This window comes from Hyla sarda, chromosome 1, assembly GCF_029499605.1.
Source record: "Hyla sarda isolate aHylSar1 chromosome 1, aHylSar1.hap1, whole genome shotgun sequence".
NCBI lineage: Eukaryota > Metazoa > Chordata > Amphibia > Anura > Hylidae > Hyla > Hyla sarda.
This window is the reverse complement of record NC_079189.1, coordinates 371,302,457-371,322,352: the sequence shown is the minus strand read 5'-3', so window position 1 is coordinate 371,322,352 and position 19,896 is coordinate 371,302,457. Positions and strand designations below refer to the sequence as shown.

The following is a 19,896-nucleotide window of genomic DNA, read 5'->3' as shown; positions in this document are numbered from 1 at the left end:
TCCTATTTGTTTATATTTTACTTTAGTAGCTGTGCAACCCTCTTATATACCCTTCTTGGACTGTATACAGAAATTCACCTGCACGCTCACCCCACAACCATTTCTTGTGTACCTTATATCGCCTTATATTGTGTTTGTGATTGTTTATTTTTCTGATAAAACTTGCAACATAAATTGATTTACCATAAAATGCTGCAACATATACCCCCCCCCCCCCTCCCCCCCAATGACTTCACATGATGCCAATCAGCCTGCCGGAAGCTTCTAAAGCCATGACATCATTTTCTGAATTGTCCAACTGTTTAAAGGTATTGTCAGCTTAGTGAATGTAAACTTCTGGCTCACGGGAATTATGATGAATTATAAATGAAATTATCTGTTTGTATACAAATGTTAGAAAAATTTGATAGATATCTTAAACAACTAGCTAAAACTATAGTTATGACATGAAATCTGTGAAGGTGAGAAATATCTGTTTTAATAACTTCAGCTCATGTGTATGGAAAGTTACGACTTGATCCGTAAATAGCAAAGCAACTAATTCATGAATAGTCTTGTGAAATACTTCCAATAAAGAATTTTCACTGTACTTCTGTAGATTCACAGATAAACCTATAGTGCTGGGATAGAGGATAAAACACTACACAAAGTTCATTTTATCACAACTAACCAAGGGTTAAACAGGTTTACTGTTCATAGAACCAAGCTTCTCAGAAATGGCAAAATGCATTTGAGCTGGAAATGATAATTGTGATGGCACATAAGTTTTATAGAACTGTATGTAGGATTTTAAGACCTTACAGAGCTCTCTGGGATCTAAAGCTTTCTAAAATATTGTTTTGCGAGCTGTATCTGCACAGATGGACACTTCTGTATGATTTATCATGCAGAGTATTTTTTTTTAATGGTTTATAACACAAAAATGATATAGTGATACGTTTTGGGTCTTTTCAACCATGTTATTTTTATTATTATGTGTAGCCAGTGTTAGTGTTATGTGGTACCGTTGGCCTGATTTAAAACAATATGAAAGAAAAGCATACAATCTCTAAATAACATATGTTAAGTAGGGTTATAAATGAGTATATGGGTAAGTCATGCCTTACTATTATCTGTTTACAAAATAAAGTATCATATCCTTTTCAATATGCTAACAATGGGATTTTACATGGAGAAATGCTGCCAACATGAACTACACCTAATGGGATATTTTTAATAGAACAGGACACATAGCAAACTGAACACAAATTCCATAGCTGTAGGAACATAAAAAAAAAAAACACTCCAAAATTTTTTCCCCAATTGTCTGTGTCTTCTGTGTGCAGATTCTATGGTGTCCTATGAGATGTAGCCTGACAATGTTCTCTTACTTGAAGACCTAATAGGGAGAAACCTATCACCAGGATACAAGCTGAAGCTGAGTTAGGGGAATGGGGGTTCTAACTAACATGTGCCCCATCTGCTTCTCTACAGTCAGATACATCATGGCAAATGTAGGCTTCATAAGGAGAGCCATAAAGGGGAAGAGAGAATCAAGATGGCAGACAACACATAAATGGTACGTCAGCTTAGATACTTAAGTTAGGCCTAGATAAATTTATGTGAGGTTCAGAAATCAGTTAAAAAAATAACAAGTTCTTATCTTTCTCTTTAACCTTTTTTAAAGCAAACAATACATTTTATCCACAGGATTCTTTATCCGGTAGAAGGATTTTGGGTCATACGGTGCCTCGTGAGAAAAGTGAATTGCTTTGACAACCTTTTATCATAACTGATAGTTTCAATTGAGTATTAAGGTATTATAAAAAATATCTTCATAATGGTGCAGGACCTGCCCGCTTAGCCAGGCGGGACATTGCTGCTAACTGGCCAAGCTGGCAGCTCCAACTAAGGTAACTCATCTTGGAAGCAGCAACAAGTGGTCATGAGCGGTGATCAGCAGGCACAGGAATGGGAGGTACAGATGACTAAGGTAGGGGTTGCTTTCCCATGGGGGGACAAAAGGTTGGAAAAAAGAAATAATAGAAATTCATGCATTTATTTTCTGGCTTACCGTTCCAGTAGGATCCTGGAGGCCCCCTAATGTAGTGCCCAGAGGAACTCACACATTTTCCATTCTGAAATTGGAAGTTTGGTTTGCAGGTGGTACATTCATCATAGGCTGGTCCAGTACACACGTCACATGTTCTAAAACAGGAATCGCACTCTCTATCTACATCATCAGCGTAGAATCCAAGACCACAGTCAGTGACACAAACCCCATCTGTGAAAATAGAAAAGATAAAAAAACATAGAGTACCGCTATACACAGGACTACCACAAATGGCAGCATTTATGCAATTTGTCTGTTTTTTGTTTTAGGGTTTATTCACACATACAGAAGCTGTAGATTTTATGATGACTTCAATCAGCATACATTAAATGGAGCATTTATACAGCTGAATGATTGCTATTAATGGTTATCAAACAATAGAGAAATGATTGTTTGCTTGTTTAACGGATGATCAGTTGGTCTTTAGTGATTAGCACCATTTCCTTGAAGCTCTACCAAGAGCAACATCTGCAAGGGCTTTTCATATTCTTCCCATGTTTGCTCAAGTTAGTTCCATGTACTCTTGGTTAATCTCATACTATCATACTGATAGGTGAATTACAGATGTAGTGACCGCCATCAGGTTCACAGTGGGGCTACATCATGACTGGACATAGTCTTAACAGGCGAACTTGAGCAGCAGTGAATATACTGCATCCTTGCTCACTGTACATTCACCATGAGTGGTACTCACCATGTATAGTATTGTAAAGTGAGCAGCGATACATATAGTACTTGGATCTCAGCCCTGAAAGCAGTGGCTCAGTCACTGGGTTTGGTGAATGTAAAGTGAGTAGTGATGTATGCAGTGTATGTATCATTATTTAGTACTGTATAGGAGCAGGGAGGACGATGATATACAGGAGTCCCTACTCCTTTATGTACATTCAGTAGCTAAATAAACAGAGTAGAGCACTGCCAATCATATTGGTGGATGCTACATCTGTAGCTTGCTATATAAAATTGTCCCTAGTGTGCACTCACTCTCTAGGGAATTTATACAATGAGACCCATTGTGGACAGGACCTGATATGAATGATGATAATCTGTATAGTTGTATCGTGATAAGGAATATGTAGGTGTTAAAGACGTAATAGGAAAGTAATAGATAATTATACAGTGTTGAATACAATTTTATGAAAACACATTAGTACCGAGATGTACAATACAATCCATAGTCTAGTGCTATAACATCATCTCATCCTTATATTGTACAATAATAAACTGTATAATTATTGGGCATGAGTAAGAACATATGAATACTGTCTCATTATTTGAAACCAATAGACATGTACATTTTTCAATGGTGCATTTCCTCAATTGTTGGTAAATAGTGGCAGCACAGCATGGTCAAGATCAAGAAACATTTTAAGGCTGGGTTCACCCTACATAAAATTTGTGGGCATATTTTAATTTAAGAGCACACTTTTGGCTGTAATTGGTTAAAAAAAAAAAGCGGCACACTTTTTTATGGCCTCTTTTTACCATTCATACCTGAAAATTCGGCCATAAAACATACAGTACCAAATTTTGTTAAATATTAACCTAAAGTAGTTTTTCAAGGAATAACCTTTATGGCATATCCACTGGATCTAACACAGTAGTCTGATGATTGGTTAGAACCAACAATTGTCTTTTTTGGACTGTTGAGGAGTCATTCCTTAAATAATATGCAACAATTTCCCAAACAGATTTCCATAGGTCAGAAATGACAAGTTCTCCGCACAGATTAGAGCTCCAATTGTTTGTTCTCAGTAAGCCAACATACTATACGTGGATTTGAACATCATGTACTATGATACTTTAGATTGTGCATAGGCACTCACATAATGTGGAATATGGTCTTAATATAAGACATCAGAAATGATTAATAAAAGTCAATAATTTCCTACAATGGCGTGTTTTGCGATAAATGGTAAAGTGGCTGAAGTTACCTTTAAGATAGAAACCTTTCTTACAAACTATGCATTCATCTTCAACACAACTGAGGCACGTAGGTTCACAAGGCAAGCAAATCATTATGGCGTCTCTGCTGTATGTGTTATCTGGACAGACTGCGTGGCAGGAATTCTCAAACCTGCATAGAAACATAGTGGGGTTCAATATCACACACGTGAGGTTAAAAAATAAGACTTGATTTATTCTGTTTCAAACCCTTTTCTCTGCAACTGTTTGAATAAAGACAGAACTTTTAGCTTATTAAATGATAAGACATTAGTGTCATTGTCATGGATAGCTGGTTCTGAAGAACCTTACACCAGTAATTACATTTATAAATAATTATAGTAGAATGTTAATGTTCACAAAACTGTCTACATGAAAATGATCTAGTATTGATCCATCTCGAAATTTTACATTGGCGAGACTTCTCAAAATTGGTGCAGAGAAACATTTTAGCAGTTGTTATGATCAGCTCCCATGTCCTTTTGCTAAGGATTGGCTAAATATTCCCCAATGTGCAAGAAACAAGATCTATCTATATATACAAATAAACAAAGAAAAAGCTGTAGACATTAAAGCATCTGACATTAGCTTCATTATTTCGTACAGAGTGACTGGTAAGGCATATAGTAGATGTTGCCAAGTTAGATTATTTTCAAACTATTTCCCATATTTTGGGGGCATGTTTGCAGTATGTATTGGAAAATCTCCTGCTATATGTGGTGAACATATACATAGACACCCATGACCTGGTAGAGGCCAAGAAAGTGTCCTTTTGGCCTCTGTGCTGGTGGTTTACAGCTGGGCTTACTTTCATTTGCTTTATGGAATAGCACAGACTACAGCAAAAAAAAAGAAAAGAATACTACATGGTATACATTCATTACTTGGTTGTCTATGTATGAAGAATTCTATATGCTGGCTATATACATTAGGGAATTACTCGGATGTATACCACTGACAAACAACACAATACAGTGTGAAAAAAGTCTTAATAAAAAAAATAAAAAAAAGTTCCATTTCATGCTTTGTTCACATTTTCGGATTCCCAATATTCAGGTTTTTACAGATTTGACATGGGACTAAAGGGTTGGTGGATTTCCTTGAGAAGACCACAAAACTGGCATATAGACTTTGACAGTAGGAATAGGGCAGCATATATTGCCATCCTTGCTTTAAAACCAACAGAAGCATTTCAGAACCCCAATGGGCCACCATCACATTCCATTGGGATTCAACACATGATCAAGCATACTGTTGTGACTTCCACTATAATCAACAACTACAACATATATATGTGAACAGAGTCAAAGTGGTTGTACTAGATTAGCAAGCTATGGACACTTTATACAGAACCACATCTGGCTTTTGTCTGGTATTGCTGGTATCTTAAAGTGAATAAGTTTGAGCTGCTATACAAGATGCAACCCCCGGACAGGCATGACAGGGGCTGCTGTTTCTTGAAGGAAGCTGACATTGGCCCCGATTTATCAATCTGCTTGAAACTATACTGTCAGGTTTTGCCCATACCAACCAATCACAGCTCAGCTTTCATATATTACAAAGCTCTGGTAAAATGAATGTGGAGCTGTGATTGGTTGTTATGGGGAAACCTGACAGTTTAGGTTTAGGGCAGAGTGACAAATCTGGACCATTGTCAGCTTTAAAGGGTACATGTCATCAAGAGCAACATGAAGAACTGACAAGGCTCCCTCTGTATAATATTATTTAATTTACTCTGAAATGCTGCTGCATTTTAGAAGAATCATAATAAAGTGGGCCAGGAATGAGCCTCCAAGTCACTGGGGTGGTCCCTGTCAGCTTCTCCCTGCCCTTTGGGCCTGGATTGATACATCTCTTCCAGTGTGGGTATAGGAGGGATCTAACAATGAGGAATGACAGGATGGGGAGGAGCCCATGGGGACTCCCCAAGGACTCTAGGCCTTATTTCTGACCAACTTTATAACTGTAATAAATCATATATCATTGTGATAAGGGAGCCTCCCAGTGTTTCATGCTGTCCATGGTTTAGGGAGCATGAAATTGATTGAAACAGAAAAAGAACAAGTGCTCCATAGTGTAATATAGCAGAGACCCAGTAGGCGCATATAATGTGGTTTGCTTACCGGAGATGGTTGTCCGAGCTCAAGCACAACATTGGCATACGCAATATACAAAATTGATGGAGTCTGCAGTAGCCTTTCCTGGACCAATATGTAACAGCAATCCAAGACTTTTCCCTCTAAACAGTGGCGGGATACAAACAGGCGCTTCCAGCGCCTGTTTGTATCCTGCCACTGTTTAGAGGAAAACTCTTGGAGCATGAAATTGATGACAGGTCCCCTTTAAACGTAGAAATGCACAGTTTGGACTGATATACTTTAGGTGCTGCCCTTATTCAACAATTTAGTAATAATGTATTTATATTTTTCTATAAATTATACACACCTCAATGTATCATGTAACTATGAGACAATATTAAAGGGTAAACTTACATATAATAATTGGCAAAGCAGGAAGAACACAGGTCAGGATCATCTAGAACAACAAAAGATGCATTAAAATATCTAAGAAATATTTGTTACTTGTCTAGCAACATGTGAAGAGTGTTCTCGATTAGATTATAAATTGAGATTAATGATGAAGCATTATTATTCCATTCTAGCACATTCACTGTAGTTAAAAAAAATTTTTATAAAAAAAATGTAAATTGGATATGTAGGACAGGTGAAGGCCAATGCCCAGTGCATACTGTGTGAAATAAATGAAGGTAGCACAGTCTATCTACTCTCAGCTGAGGTCTTAAGACGTGAACCAAATGAAAATGATTTAACCATGATTGTTATGGCTCGGCGCCCTACCTATAAATGCCATGTTATCAATCAAAGGTGATTAATGCACAGAGGTTAAAGAAGGTAGTAAACAGGCTGACACCGACTTTATCTGTATTCAGCTTATTCAGTACTAAAATACCAGGCATGAACAGCATTTCTAATAAAGAGCCTGAGCTGCATGTGTCATTCTGTCAGAAGGGTCTTCATTAAACAAATGACCTTATTAATCCAAGCCAAATAGCTGTAATAACAGGAGAATGTTTCGGAGAAACTAAACTATGGAGCTGAAGACAACTAAGATCATAACAATGATAAAAACATCCCTTCTACGGGTTACTGGTAGGTCACATGCAAATGGAAGAGATACAAGACTGATATTCAAGAGATTCAATAGATTATTTCTGTATTAAATTCCTTAAAGGGAATCGGTCCCCAGCGCCATTCCCACTAATGTGCAGGAACAGAGTAATAGCATGGATGACGCTGATTTCAACACTGTTTTTGTCCCTACATGGCCCCGTTCCTGAGTTATGCCTGTAAATCCAAATATGCAAAGAAAGTGCTTTGGTGCACTGTAGGCATTCCCAGCCATTTGCTGTACTCGCTCTGATCACATGATCATTCATCATCATCACAGGTCCTTCAGCCACATTTTCTTTTATCCTGCACTGCTGATCTCCGCCATATACAAACCTGAACATGTGAACATACCCTAAAGGACCACAAAACAAAACTAATTTTCATACTAAAATAACTACAAACAGCTAATGAAACATCCCTAATATCCCTTTTTTATAAATTTTTTGCTTTTATTTCAGAACTAGAAAAAATAAAAAAAATAAAAGGGGACGACCGTCATTTTTTCTCCATTTCTCTCTGTGGCTTTTTTTTCGTAGATTTTTGCAGATTTTTGCCATGTTTTTGTAAAATGGCAGGAAAATATTGTTCAATGGTTTTTCAAAATGCTGAAAAAGTATATAACCACTGTTTACCTGTACATATTTGTGAGGTTTTCACATATTAATTCTTGCAGATATATCAATAGGGGATATTTTTATAAAGTCACTTATTTGTAAGCAGCATATCTTATCTATATCTATATCATATCTAAAATAAAAAACTTCTGTACACAACTTGTAGGAACTATGTGTGGTAGCCCTTGGGGGGTGTTGGTAGTAGGGGTATTGTTTCAGTAGATGAGGGGTTAATGTTAACCCTATAGTTCGTGACGCCAGGCTGAGGGCTAGTATGCTGAGGTAATCCTCCAGCCTATCGCCGCCCTTCCCAGAAACGACAGGTGCATGAAATGAAATTACTGAAGGTCCACAATGTACTTGAACTTGGGTAACTTTACTTAAGTGCTTGCTGTACATCCAATGAACAATGACAGTCTCAGGAATACAGTCTTTATATAGCTCAATGACTGACAATTGTTGTGGACCTTGAAATAAATTAAAGTCTCTGGATTTAGGGTAATTATTGCAGATCCGTCCGGATTTAGGGGATAGATAAGGTTCGGTGATCTTGCAGAGTGCGTGGGGATTGATACACTCAGAATTTAGAAGTTATCGGCCGTCGCCGCAAGGTTCAGGCCTAGACTCACTGATCTCAGCAGCGCAGATGCTTCTTGCTTGCTTGCACAGGAACAAGAGAGCGAGAGCGGGGCTAATCTGATTGGTCCGAACATCTGTCACTCACTGTTACAATGAGTGATGGGATTGACTACGTCACAAGGACCTCCAAAGGTCCTCAAGCAGAAATACTATAGAGTTCACTTAACCACGTGACCCGCAGGTCCTGCTACGCTATAGACAGGTAAGTAACTATTTATAGGGCATTTACATAATATTTACATGCTTCCCAAGTAAGCTATTGGAGCAATAACTATCTGGATGAGAGGTGACTAGGGGTAAACTAGACAATGGGGACCCCGACGTCCTAGGGACTCTGGCTAAGGGGACCCACCCACGCAGGTACCGGATAGGATACGGTACCGGGATACCACAAACCCCCTTACTTAAGATAAGTCGACCTCGACATCTGTCCCCTAAGACAGAGGGACTAGGACTAGAACAGGATGATCTATAATTTGCTATACATCCTAAGTAAACCTTGAACACATTTACATTCTCTGATACTCTTACTAGTATCTGGACTAGACAATAGAAATCTATCTACACATTGGTGCTATCTAGACATAAATGCTATCTAGACATTAACAAAGCTATCTATCCTTTAGTTTCTAGCTTCCTAGACATTTTCATTAAGCTTACTATACATTCTAAGCTTACTAGACAATTAGGTAGCTATCTGACATATAGTTGCTAGCTCCTAAACATTTTATTAGCTCTCTACACATTCTTGGAGGCTAAACTGAACATTAATATAACTCTCTATACATGAGACTATCTAGACATTAGTTCAGCTCTATATACCTTTAGCGTCAAGCTGACTAGACAATTTTATTATCTCACACATTTTATTTCTTTGCCAACAATAAGTTACCTGTAAGTACACATAAGGTTATACTGGCTAGCCGGAAGCTAGGTCACAGTAAGGGTGGCTGCTAGGGTCTATCGGCTACACGCGACTTATCCCTAGAGCACTTTCAAAACAATCTAACTAGGTTATTCTTAGAATTACGTGTTTAATTCTATATTAGCAAGAGCACCTACTGGTCAGGCAGAGCATCTCAAACACGCAATGAAGGAGAAGAAGTGTACCTAACAGTGGCAGGAATTGGGTATTAATATGCTACAATTCCTAAGTGTTTTCTTAAGTGAGATATTCGTTTTGATGTATGTACTATAGAAACTTGAGATAGTACATTTAAGTTAGTGATCTAGGGTACTGAAAAGTGATTGGTAGAGCATTGAAGTGGGTTATCAAAGGTACTATGTGTGCAGGTACTAAATGTGAGTCCTGGTACCTTATGGGTAGTTTGCCCTGTGTAGTCCTTTAAGACCACCGCAACACCACCTCTGAGTCATCAGGAGTTCCTTCACTTGAGGATTCTTCAAGAACTTCAGTCCCCGAGGAACCAGCTGGAGGGCTGGAAACGGAAGCAACATCTTCGGTTGAACTGAGGGGTTCTCTTAAGACAGGTGGAGTAGTGACATCAATATCTGGAGCAGTCACTGGAGCAGGACTGATGTTGGGTGTAGCAACCAAGGATGGTTGACAGGGAGCAACAGCTACTGGCAACTGACTGGGTGGTGCAACCAGTGGCGGCTGGCTGGATGGATCTGGGAACGGTATGCCCCAATACATGGTACGCTGCTGAGATGGGAACAAAGGAATGTCCATAGTGGGATGAATTCCTTCTCCTGGCACATATTCTCTCATTGGCCTTGGTGGAGGTGGAGTAGAAGTAGCAGGAGGATCAGAAGGAGTAGGAGGAGATGGGCCAAGCATATCTTCTTTCAGGCACACTTTTTTCCTATTCCGGTGAACCACCTGTGGCTTGAACCCGTCTTTTTGTATCTCGTACACGTCCGTTTCAGGATAAGGAACCGCAGTAATGGTGTATGGCTCCGTTTCCCACAGGGAGTCCAACATATGGGTTCTAGGAAATTTTCTGAGCCACACTTTATCTCCAAGCTGCAACGGCTGAGCCGAAGCATGCTGATTATAATCTTTCTGCTGGCGTTCATGAACTTCACCCATTTTCTTCTCAACGATGTCCTTGGCTTCCTCAATTCTTCATTGATGCTCTGACACCCAACCTTGGGAAGCCTGAGGAGAATTGTTGAAAGGTGCCTGTAGCCCGAAGGTTAGATTCTTTGGCAATTGGCCGCGTCGGCCCATCATCAGGAAAAAGGGCGTATACCCCGTAGAACAGTGAACAGTCAACAGCTGAGGCCACTCTTCGTGCTTTGAGACAGAGGCCTCTCTGAGCATCTGGATGAACACTTGATTAATCCTCTCGCAGAGCCCATTCCCTTGGGGATGGTAGGCCGTTGTCCGGAGCTTCTTGCAATCATGCAACCGGCAAAGTTCCTGGAACAACTGGGCTTCAAAGGCGGTTCCCCGATCTGTGAGGACCGATTCGGGACACCCCAGAGGTTGGATCCAATGTCGAGAGCAGCAGTCTTGGCGGTGAGATCCTTGACGGGGACCACGACCACCCACTTGGAATAATGATCCACCATAGTTAGAGCATGACAATAGCCAGATCGAGTGGGGGCCAGCTTCACATGGTCCAAGGCAACAATTTGATTCGGCCTTTCTGTACAGATGGGATGCAAAGGGGTTCTTGCGTCCCTCCGGGGGTTCTTTATCACGTTGTACACGGAGCACTCAGCACACCATTTCTCGATGTCTCCCCGAATCCCAATCCAGTAAAATCTCCTTCTGACGGTGATCTCTGTCTTATGGACCCCGAAGTGTCCGAATTGATCCTGATAGGCATTCAGAACCATGGCTGCATGCCTTCTGGGAACCACAATCTGGTGTATGCGGTCTCCTGAGACTGGGTCCAGGGAATTTCGGTAGACCAACCCCTTGTGCAGGAACAGGCGATTCCTCTGCCACCACAGACGCTTCAATACAAAGTCTCCGTGGGCCTTGCGCACCCGAGTAGGCACTTTCTTGTGGAGGCAATAGTCGAGGAGGTCCTCAATAACCCTGCTTTCATCCTGAAGCGTCTTCCAGGTGGACAGATCTTCAGAGACTTTGGGAGATTCAGATCCATCACCCACCTGGGCAGTTAGAGCATTCTGGCTCACGAACCTTCGGTAGAAGGGAGGCATTTCTACATCTTCCCCCACACCTTCAGTAGGAGGTGCTTCTCCCGGGGCCATGCGAGAAAGTACATCTGCATTAACATTGGTTTTTCCGCTGCGGTACTTAATGTTGAAATCATAGTTGGCCAACCGAGAGGCCCAACGCTGTTCAAGAGCTCCCAACTTAGCAGTGTTCAAATGGGCCAAGGGGTTGTTATCAGCGTAGACCGTGAAGGGAGTAGCAGCCACATAGTCCTTAAACTTCATAGTAATAGCCCAAACCGGAGCCAGGAGCTCCAGCTTGAAGGAGATATAGTTAGCGTCATTCTTCTCAGCACCTCGAAGATGCCGGCTGGCATAGGCAATCACCCTCTCCTTGCCATCTTGCACTTGAGATAAGACCGCCCCCAGATCTTCAAAGCTAGCGTCTGTGTATAAACGGAACAGCAGGCTGTAGTCAGGATATGCCAATATGGGGGGTTCCGTGAGGACGTACTTCAGGGCTCAAAAGGCATCTTCTTGTTCTTCGGCCCACTGGATGGGAAGCCTCCCATTATAATTATCCCGGGCAGTCCCTCTCAGTAATTCAGTCAAGGGTCCATCAATTTGAGCAAAATGGGGGATGAAGCGCCGGTAATATCCAGCAAACCCCAGGAAACTTCGGATGTCTCGCACAGTCCTGGGTGTAGGCCACTCTTTCACAGCACTCACTTTGTCTGGATCAGGCTGGACTCCTTGAGCACTGACGACATGTCCTAGGTAGTGCACTTGTGACTTTAGCAAGTGACATTTGGAAGGTTTAACCTTGAGTCCATGTCGGATAAGGACTTGGAAAACTTCTTTCAGGTGATCCAGGTGTTCCTGATATGTTCAAGAATAGACGATAATGTCATCTAAATACAACAGAACACTCTGAAAGTTAAGATGGCCCAAGCATCGCTCCATTAGGCATTGGAAAGTAGCTGGTGCATTGCACAGTCAAAAGGGCATACTTTTGAACTCGAAGAGACCCATAGGGGTCACAAATGCAGTCTTCTCTCTGTCCTCTTCTGCCATTGGCACCTGCCAGTAGCCGCTCGTCAGATCCAGTGTGGGAAAAGTAGGCGGCAGACCCCAACACTGTCAAGGATTCTTCCATGCAAGTGAGAGGATAGGCATCCTTATGAGTTATGTTGTTCAATTTCTGGTAATCCACGCAAAAGCGGACCAAAGCTGCAGCCCATGGACTCTGGCTTTCCTGGATGACATCGGCCTCTTTCATCTCCACAAGCATTTTCTTTATGGTCTGATACATCCCAGGAGCCACAGGACAATGCCTCTCTTTAATGGGTGGATTGTCTCCGATGAGAATCCTATGTTTGATCATGGTGGTCCTGCCAAAGTCTGTGGGGAACTTGCTGAAAGCTTCTTGATGTTTCTTAGCCACCTGGATGACTCCTTCCACCTGTTCCTTGGGGGTATCTTCGCCTCCTATCTGTAGTTGGCTCCACCAAGGTTCCACAGGATTCTGGTCAGGTCCTCGTTGGACCACCTGTGACTTCGAAACTACATCTCGGACGTCTAGATGGTGTAGAGTAGCCACTGGGGTATACTTGGGTAGTTGGACCACAACTTGAGAGAGATTAATAAGTCTCACTGGAACCTTCCCATTACGTACGGTTACCAGGCTTCTAGCAGCTCGTACCAAGGGACAATCTTCCAGTAGAAGGGGTTCCAAGAGCGCTTGGTAATCTTGATTTTTTCCCCCCCGGGTCGGGCACGGCACCAAATAACTGTCTCCGTCTGTGGCTGTAGACTAACAGCTCGGATATCTTGAAACCTTACTTGATAGATTTCTCCTTTATGATTCACGAACTTCTGTTCTGCTTGGTGGATTTTGAGGTGGTGTTGGGCAGCTCGCCGGCCTGGAGGTGACAGGTGATGGAGAGATGCATGCAGTGCACAGGCAATATCATCAAAACAGTGCTTCATAATATTCATGCCTAAAATGAAATCAGCTGCCCCCTCATCCCTAACATTTGTGACAATCACACCCTGTCTCCCTAACACATGTTTTCCCACCTGCACCGTGGGCTCCCAGTAACCATGCCTGGGTCCTGGTTTCCCGTTCCCTGCGATTACTCTGAACTCCGCTTCCTGAGGGTCACACAACCTTTCTGGGGAATAGTGGATACCTGAGACCCCGTATCTATCAGAGCTTGTAACCGCATACCTTCAATCACCACCTGTACATAAGGACAAGAAGCTACATACATAGACAGTCCCTTCTTGTCGCTGGTTGATTCTGGACCTTCAACCTCTACTCCTGGGGTGCGGTCCTCGACCCCAGGAGACGTCCGTTTAAAGCCCAGCATTGGCTCTTCTAGTGTCCATTCTTGTTACAATAGCTACAGACGGGTCTCTGACTTCCAGGTCGTCTCACAGGAGGGATACCAGGTGGAGCAACATGGCGAGGGTCAGCCTTCTTAGGTGGTGGTGTTGCAGATCTAGAAGGATTTGGCTGTACAGCCATTTCTTTAAAGGCCTTGGCTAACTGTTCAATGTCCCGTTTAATGTCTTGTAAGTCAGCTGTCCAAGGACTAGAAGAAGGTGTTGGCGGGGCAGATTGAGAAGGGACAGGCAGCTGGGGCGCGGGCCCCGGAGATTCAGTAGCGGGGACACTAATCTCTTATGTCTGAGGTCCCGACTCTATCACTTTAACCGCAAGTCTCTTAAAAGCTGGGAAAGCCATGTCGGGATTTTGCACGGCCAGCATTCTAAGTTGGGCCTTGTCCCATTTGTTTAGCGCCCCTTCAATAAAACGGTCCCTCAGTACTCGATTGCCCTGATCGGGCGTGATGCCGTCCAACTTCTGTACCGCCTCTAATTCGCTCTGCAAAGCCACTGCATATCCTCGGAGGGTGTCACCTGGCTTCTGGCGCCGTTCATAGAGTCGGAGGCATACCTCCGATGGAGAATGAGATTCAAACACTTGAGAATGTCCTTCAAAAATCTGTCCCACTGTGGCTTTATCAGCCGCTGGCCAGGTGCAAAGTTCTTCCAAGGTGGGTCCCTGGAGTTGTCCCAGAAGCAGCTGTACCTGTTGATGAGGGGGAAGTGCATAAAACCCAAAGAGGCTGTAGAATTTTTCTTTAAAGTCCCTTAATGTAAAACGGTCACCATTGTAGGTGAGAAGCACAGGATTCCCCAAGAAGACAGGTGTGGCCACTGGGGCTCCCAACACATAGGGAAAGACTGAAGGTGGACTTATTGGGTCCTGTTCCGCCTGTGCTGGAGGTGTCGTTGGAATGACAGGCAGAGCACGTCCTTGTGAGGTCGAAAGTGTTGGTGAAGACGGCAACACTTTTCTGGCTTGGGGTGGAGACCCCATTGGTGGGGCCACTGGAGCATCGCCCCTTTGCTGTTCAGGTGGGGACTGTGGGACTGCAGGTTCTGACATCTCTGTATTTGGTATGCTGGCCCTTTAAACAGGTCTTGAGTTCCTAGGTCCCAAATAAATACGCAGTTGTTCTCTAATCTGGAACTTGAGAGCGTAGATTTCAAATTTAACAGCGGTGACCTGAAACTCAACGGCCTTTAATTGAAATTTGAGTGCGTTGATTGGTAGCTGAAGCGACTCTATGCGGGACTTCAATTCGGCAATCTGATGTCTCAAAGTCCCGTACTGTTCCGGTTCCTTACAGCTTCCAGCCTGTTGTCGCACTCTGTGCCTTTTCCCACGCTGACCTGTCTCTCTTTGTGAGTTTCTGGCACTAGACTCCAACAAAATGGCCACCGCGGCACCGAAAGCTTCGGTGGGCGGGGTCTCTTGATCACGTGCACCGGGATGTTCCGCGCTAACTTGTAGCTCTACTGTACTGTTTGCCTCCCCCCTTACTTAACATGCGCACTTCCTCCACACAGCACCATGTGCGCAACCCCTTACTCCGGAGTATAAGTTACAGTACATAAATAAAGTTTGTTTTCTGGGGGGAGTACACTTTCACTAATGGTGACTGTAGTAGGCGCACACCCGTATCCTGTTCATGCAACGCCAAAAAGGCTTTGTGGTAGCCCTTGGGGGGTGTTGGTAGTGGGGGTATTGTTTGAGTAGATGAGGGGATAATGTTAACCCTATAGTTTGTGACGCCAGGCTGAGGGCCAGTATGCTGAGGTAATCCTCCGGCCTACCGCCCCCCTTCCCAGAAACAACAGGTGCATGTAATGAAATGACTGAAGGTCCACAATGTACTTGAACTTGAACTTGGGTAACTTTACTTAAGTGCTTGCTGTACATCCAATGAACAATGACAGTCTCAGGAATACAGTCTTTACATAGCTCAATGACTGACAATTGTTGCGGACCTTGAAATAAATTAAAGTCTCTGGATTTAGGGTTAATTATTGCAGATCCGTCCGGATTTAGGGGATAGATAAGGTCTGGTGATCTTGCAGAGTGCGTGGGGATTGATGAACTCAGAATTTAGAAGTTATCGGCCGTCGCCACAAGGTTCAGGCCTAGACTCACTGATCTCAGCAGCGCAGATGCATCTTGCTTGCTTACACAGGAACAAGAGAGCGAGAACATGGCAGCTGCTCCCATATATGGGCAGTGGGCGGGGTTAATCTGATTGGTCCGAACATCTGTCACTCACTGTTACAATGAGTGATGGGATTGACTACGTCACAGGGACCTCCGAAGGTTCTCAAGCAGAAATACCATAGAGTTCACTAAACCACATGACCCGCAGGTCCTGCTACGCTATAGACAGGTAAGTAACTATTTATAGGGCATTTACATAATATTTACATGCTTCCCAAGTAAGCTATTGGAGCAATAACTATCTGGATGAGAGGTGACTAGGGGTGAACTAGACAATGGGGACCCCGACGTCCTAGGGACTCTGGCTAAGGGGACCCACCCACGCAGGTACCGGATAGGATACGGTACCGGGACACCACATATGTTTGTTAACATATGTTAGAGAGTCCATTCAGTCTTTTCTTCACCCCAGCTGTTCAGGTTAAAATAAGATGTCATGTTTAGGTTTCCGACATCTTCAGGTCAGTACTGGTATGTCCTGTCATACACACATGTCTAGTTCTCTGATCATACATACCGTATATATACTCGAGTATAAGCCGACCCGAATATAAGCCGAGGCCCCTAATTTCCCCCCAAAAACCCAGGAAAAGTTATTGACTCGACTAGAAGCCTAGGGTGGGAAATACATCATCTCCCCATGTCATCATCCCCCCCTGTCATCATCCAGACCCCCATCATTAACACCCATGTCATCATCCCCCTGTCATCATCCAGACCCCCGTCATTAACACCCCCGTCATCATCATCCTGTCATCATCCCCCCCTTCATCATCACCGCCTGTCATCATCACCCTGTCATCAGCCCCCCCTTCATCATCACTGCCTGTCATCATCCCCCCTTCATCATCACCGCCTGTCATTATCCCCCCTTCATCATCACCCTGTCATCATCCCCCTGTCATCATCACCGCCTGTCATCATCACCCCCTTCATCATCACCCTGTCATCATCCCCCTGTCATCATCACTGCCTGTCATCATCACCCCCTTCATCATCACCCTGTCATCATCCCCCTGTCATCATCACAGCCTGTCATCATCACCGCCTGTCATCATCCCCCCTTCATCATCACCGCCTGTCATCATCCCACCTTCATCATCACCCTGTCATCATCCCCCTGTCATCATCACTGCCTGTCATCCTCACCGCCTGTCTTCATCCTCCCCTTCATCATCACCCTGTCATCATCCCCCCTTCATAATCACCCCCTGTCATCATCCCCCCTTCATCATCACCGCCTGTCATCATCCCCCTGTCATCATCCCACACCCCCCTTCATCATCACCACCTGTCATCATCCCCCTGTCATCATCCCACACCCTTCCCCTTCATCATCACCGCCTGTCATCATCCCCCTGTCATCCTCCCACACCCCCCTTCATCATCACCGCCTGTCATTATCCCACACACCCCCTTCATCATCACCGCCTGTCATCATCCCACACCCCCCCTTCATCATCACCACCTGTCAATCCCTTCATCAGTGGTCTTCAACCTGCTGACCTCCAGATATTGCAAAACTAAAACTCCCAGCAACCCGGGCATGCTGGGTGTTGTAATTTTGAAACCTCTGGGGGTCCGCACGTTGAAGACCACTGCGGCCTTCGTCATCATCCAGCCCCCCCCCCCCTTTTGTTTTGTACTCACCTCCCATCGGCATGAAGGAAGGGTAAGCAATTAGCAAGTTAAAGCCTGCTTACTGCAGTCCTGAATATATGAGCACAAATGCTGTACTGCCTAACTAGATGGATGGATTTGCCACTATGACTGGGCAAGAAATGGTTGTCAACCCAAGAAGGAGCTGTAAAGCTATATTCACTCTTCGTAGATTTTGTTGCAAAAATTCTTGTAACTGCAAATCAGTTCTATCCATATGAATGTTTTTTTTCCCCCAGTGGCACATACATGGACTTCTTCAAGTTCCTTATAGATGTATGGGAAAGTCACAGAAATTTCAACAGCATTATCTCTTTCTGAAATCACCAAAATTTCCCTCGCTAATTTGTGAATTCTCCAACGACAATCCTGCCAGTTCTCCACCCAGAGGTGCTGCACAGCAGACTATCCCACAAACAGTGAGAGTGCAGCACCTGATGTATTCATTCCCTGTCTGAACCTCTGCCTGTGGCATTGTCCAGTATAAGGCAGCATTCTGTAAACACACCTTATTCTTACCTACATGTCCCTATAAAGTTATTTATGTATATATGACACATAGATGGTGATGTAAGCTGAAGGAGCTGGTCAGAGGTGGTGACATCACTCAAAAGGCAGGGCTAGAGCTCATAGACCAGATCCAGCCCAGTATCCTGAGACAGCAGAGGATAATACATTGGTGGAAGAGAGGGAGGATCGAGGGAGGTACTGAGACAACACCACACTGACAATGAGAGGACTACACAACTTCCTGTCAGCTATTTCAAGCAAAAATGTTCTGATGCCAGTAAAAATTTTTGATAATGCTATATTAGTCAGCTGTATATCTTGGGTTGATAGTTTTATTCAAATACAGTTATCTGATACCGGAATACCCCTTTAAGAACGGCTGAATATAATTTTTACCTTATGTAGAAAAATAATTAATCAATTATTCGCAATTGATTTCTCAACTCTAAGGAGTAATGCTCTTTGATGGTGAGCACTAGAAAAGCGAAGATCCCTATGAATTTCATTACCCTATGTACAGTTTGTTTAGTATACATAACTTTTTCCCAGACAGGCTACTTCTAGCCTGCACACAGGAAAGCTGTGAGTTACAGAGAGCGCGGAGCCAGGAGTGCAGTTTGTAAGCTGAAATGAAGGTGAATCAGGATGCAGAGTTCTCTCCAGAGCCATCTTGCATTATATTTCATAACAACACTGTTGTTTGACTCGAGAAGCAATACATAGCTCTGTTAATGAAATACCCTTTCCTGAGCCAGCTGGATTTGGAATATTGATGGAATGCTTTTATTTAAAGGGCTACTACATTTCACAAAAAAATTTTCATTGACATTTTTCTGCCTTTAAAATTTGTCTTTACGATATAACCGTTCCTACATTCTATATTATTGCTTTTTATTTATCGGAACCTACCTGCAGAGCATTGTTTGCATCCCATTGCACAAGAAACACATTCTTCACTGTCTGGATCCTCTACCTCTCCTGCACAGACACAATGTTATGATATATTGTAAGATGTAGGAGTTTGATAAAGAACAGTTTGTAACATTAACTATTTAGAGTACTTGCTGTCATCCATATGAAGATGATACAGTTTGTGGCAAGATTTATAAACCTTAATGGGGGTATCCAGTGAAATCAACTTATCCCGTACCCACAGGATAGGGGATAAGTATCGGATCATGGGGGGGGCTGACTGCTGGGAACCCCCATGATCTCCATACATATATAATTTTTTTTAGTCTACATTTACACATACATAATCCAATAAAGGTTTTCCCCAGCGGATTATCTTGCTACCCTCTGACTCCAATGGGTCTGCAGCAAATCTACAAGTGGCTTATGTACACGTGAAATTCCCCTAAAAGAAGATTTATTAAGAATGATCTCCTTGGCTTTATGGAAATTGTGGTGTGGGACCTGGATCTATCAGGCTGTTTTTACGCCGCTGTGCTCATTTACCTTAGATAATTTGGTAAACATATCCATAGGCAATCTTTATCCATTCCATAGAATTGCATACATTAAAAAAATATTATGTATGGTATACTTTTTTTT

General features: G+C 43.0%; 1 protein-coding gene and 1 long non-coding RNA gene across 5 annotated transcripts in view; one reads left to right on the top strand and one right to left on the bottom strand.

Annotated features, from left to right (window-relative positions):
• The window catches only part of PCSK5 (proprotein convertase subtilisin/kexin type 5), a 459,846-nt gene that overhangs the window by 47,294 nt on the left and 392,656 nt on the right, over nucleotides 1–19,896 (bottom strand). The window contains exons 24-27 of one of the 2 annotated variants that reach the window (XM_056523317.1): nucleotides 19,252–19,320; nucleotides 6,529–6,571; nucleotides 4,027–4,169; nucleotides 2,054–2,263 (exon numbers count right to left, since the gene is read on the bottom strand). In XM_056523317.1, coding sequence (XP_056379292.1) covers nucleotides 2,054–2,263; nucleotides 4,027–4,169; nucleotides 6,529–6,571; nucleotides 19,252–19,320 — 465 coding nt within the window. The remainder of the gene's footprint in view (nucleotides 1–2,053; nucleotides 2,264–4,026; nucleotides 4,170–6,528; nucleotides 6,572–19,251; nucleotides 19,321–19,896) is intronic. The other variant, XM_056523326.1, reaches the window with a different exon arrangement.
• The window catches only part of LOC130275422 (uncharacterized), a 51,211-nt gene that overhangs the window by 12,909 nt on the left and 18,406 nt on the right, over nucleotides 1–19,896 (top strand). Inside the window, exons 3-4 of one of the 3 annotated variants that reach the window (XR_008844774.1) lie at nucleotides 1,474–1,558; nucleotides 2,143–3,244. This is a non-coding gene — a long non-coding RNA (uncharacterized LOC130275422). Of the gene's footprint in view, nucleotides 1–1,473; nucleotides 1,559–1,689; nucleotides 1,972–2,142; nucleotides 3,245–19,896 lie in introns of those variants that run through there. The other 2 variants (XR_008844772.1, XR_008844771.1) reach the window with 2 other exon arrangements.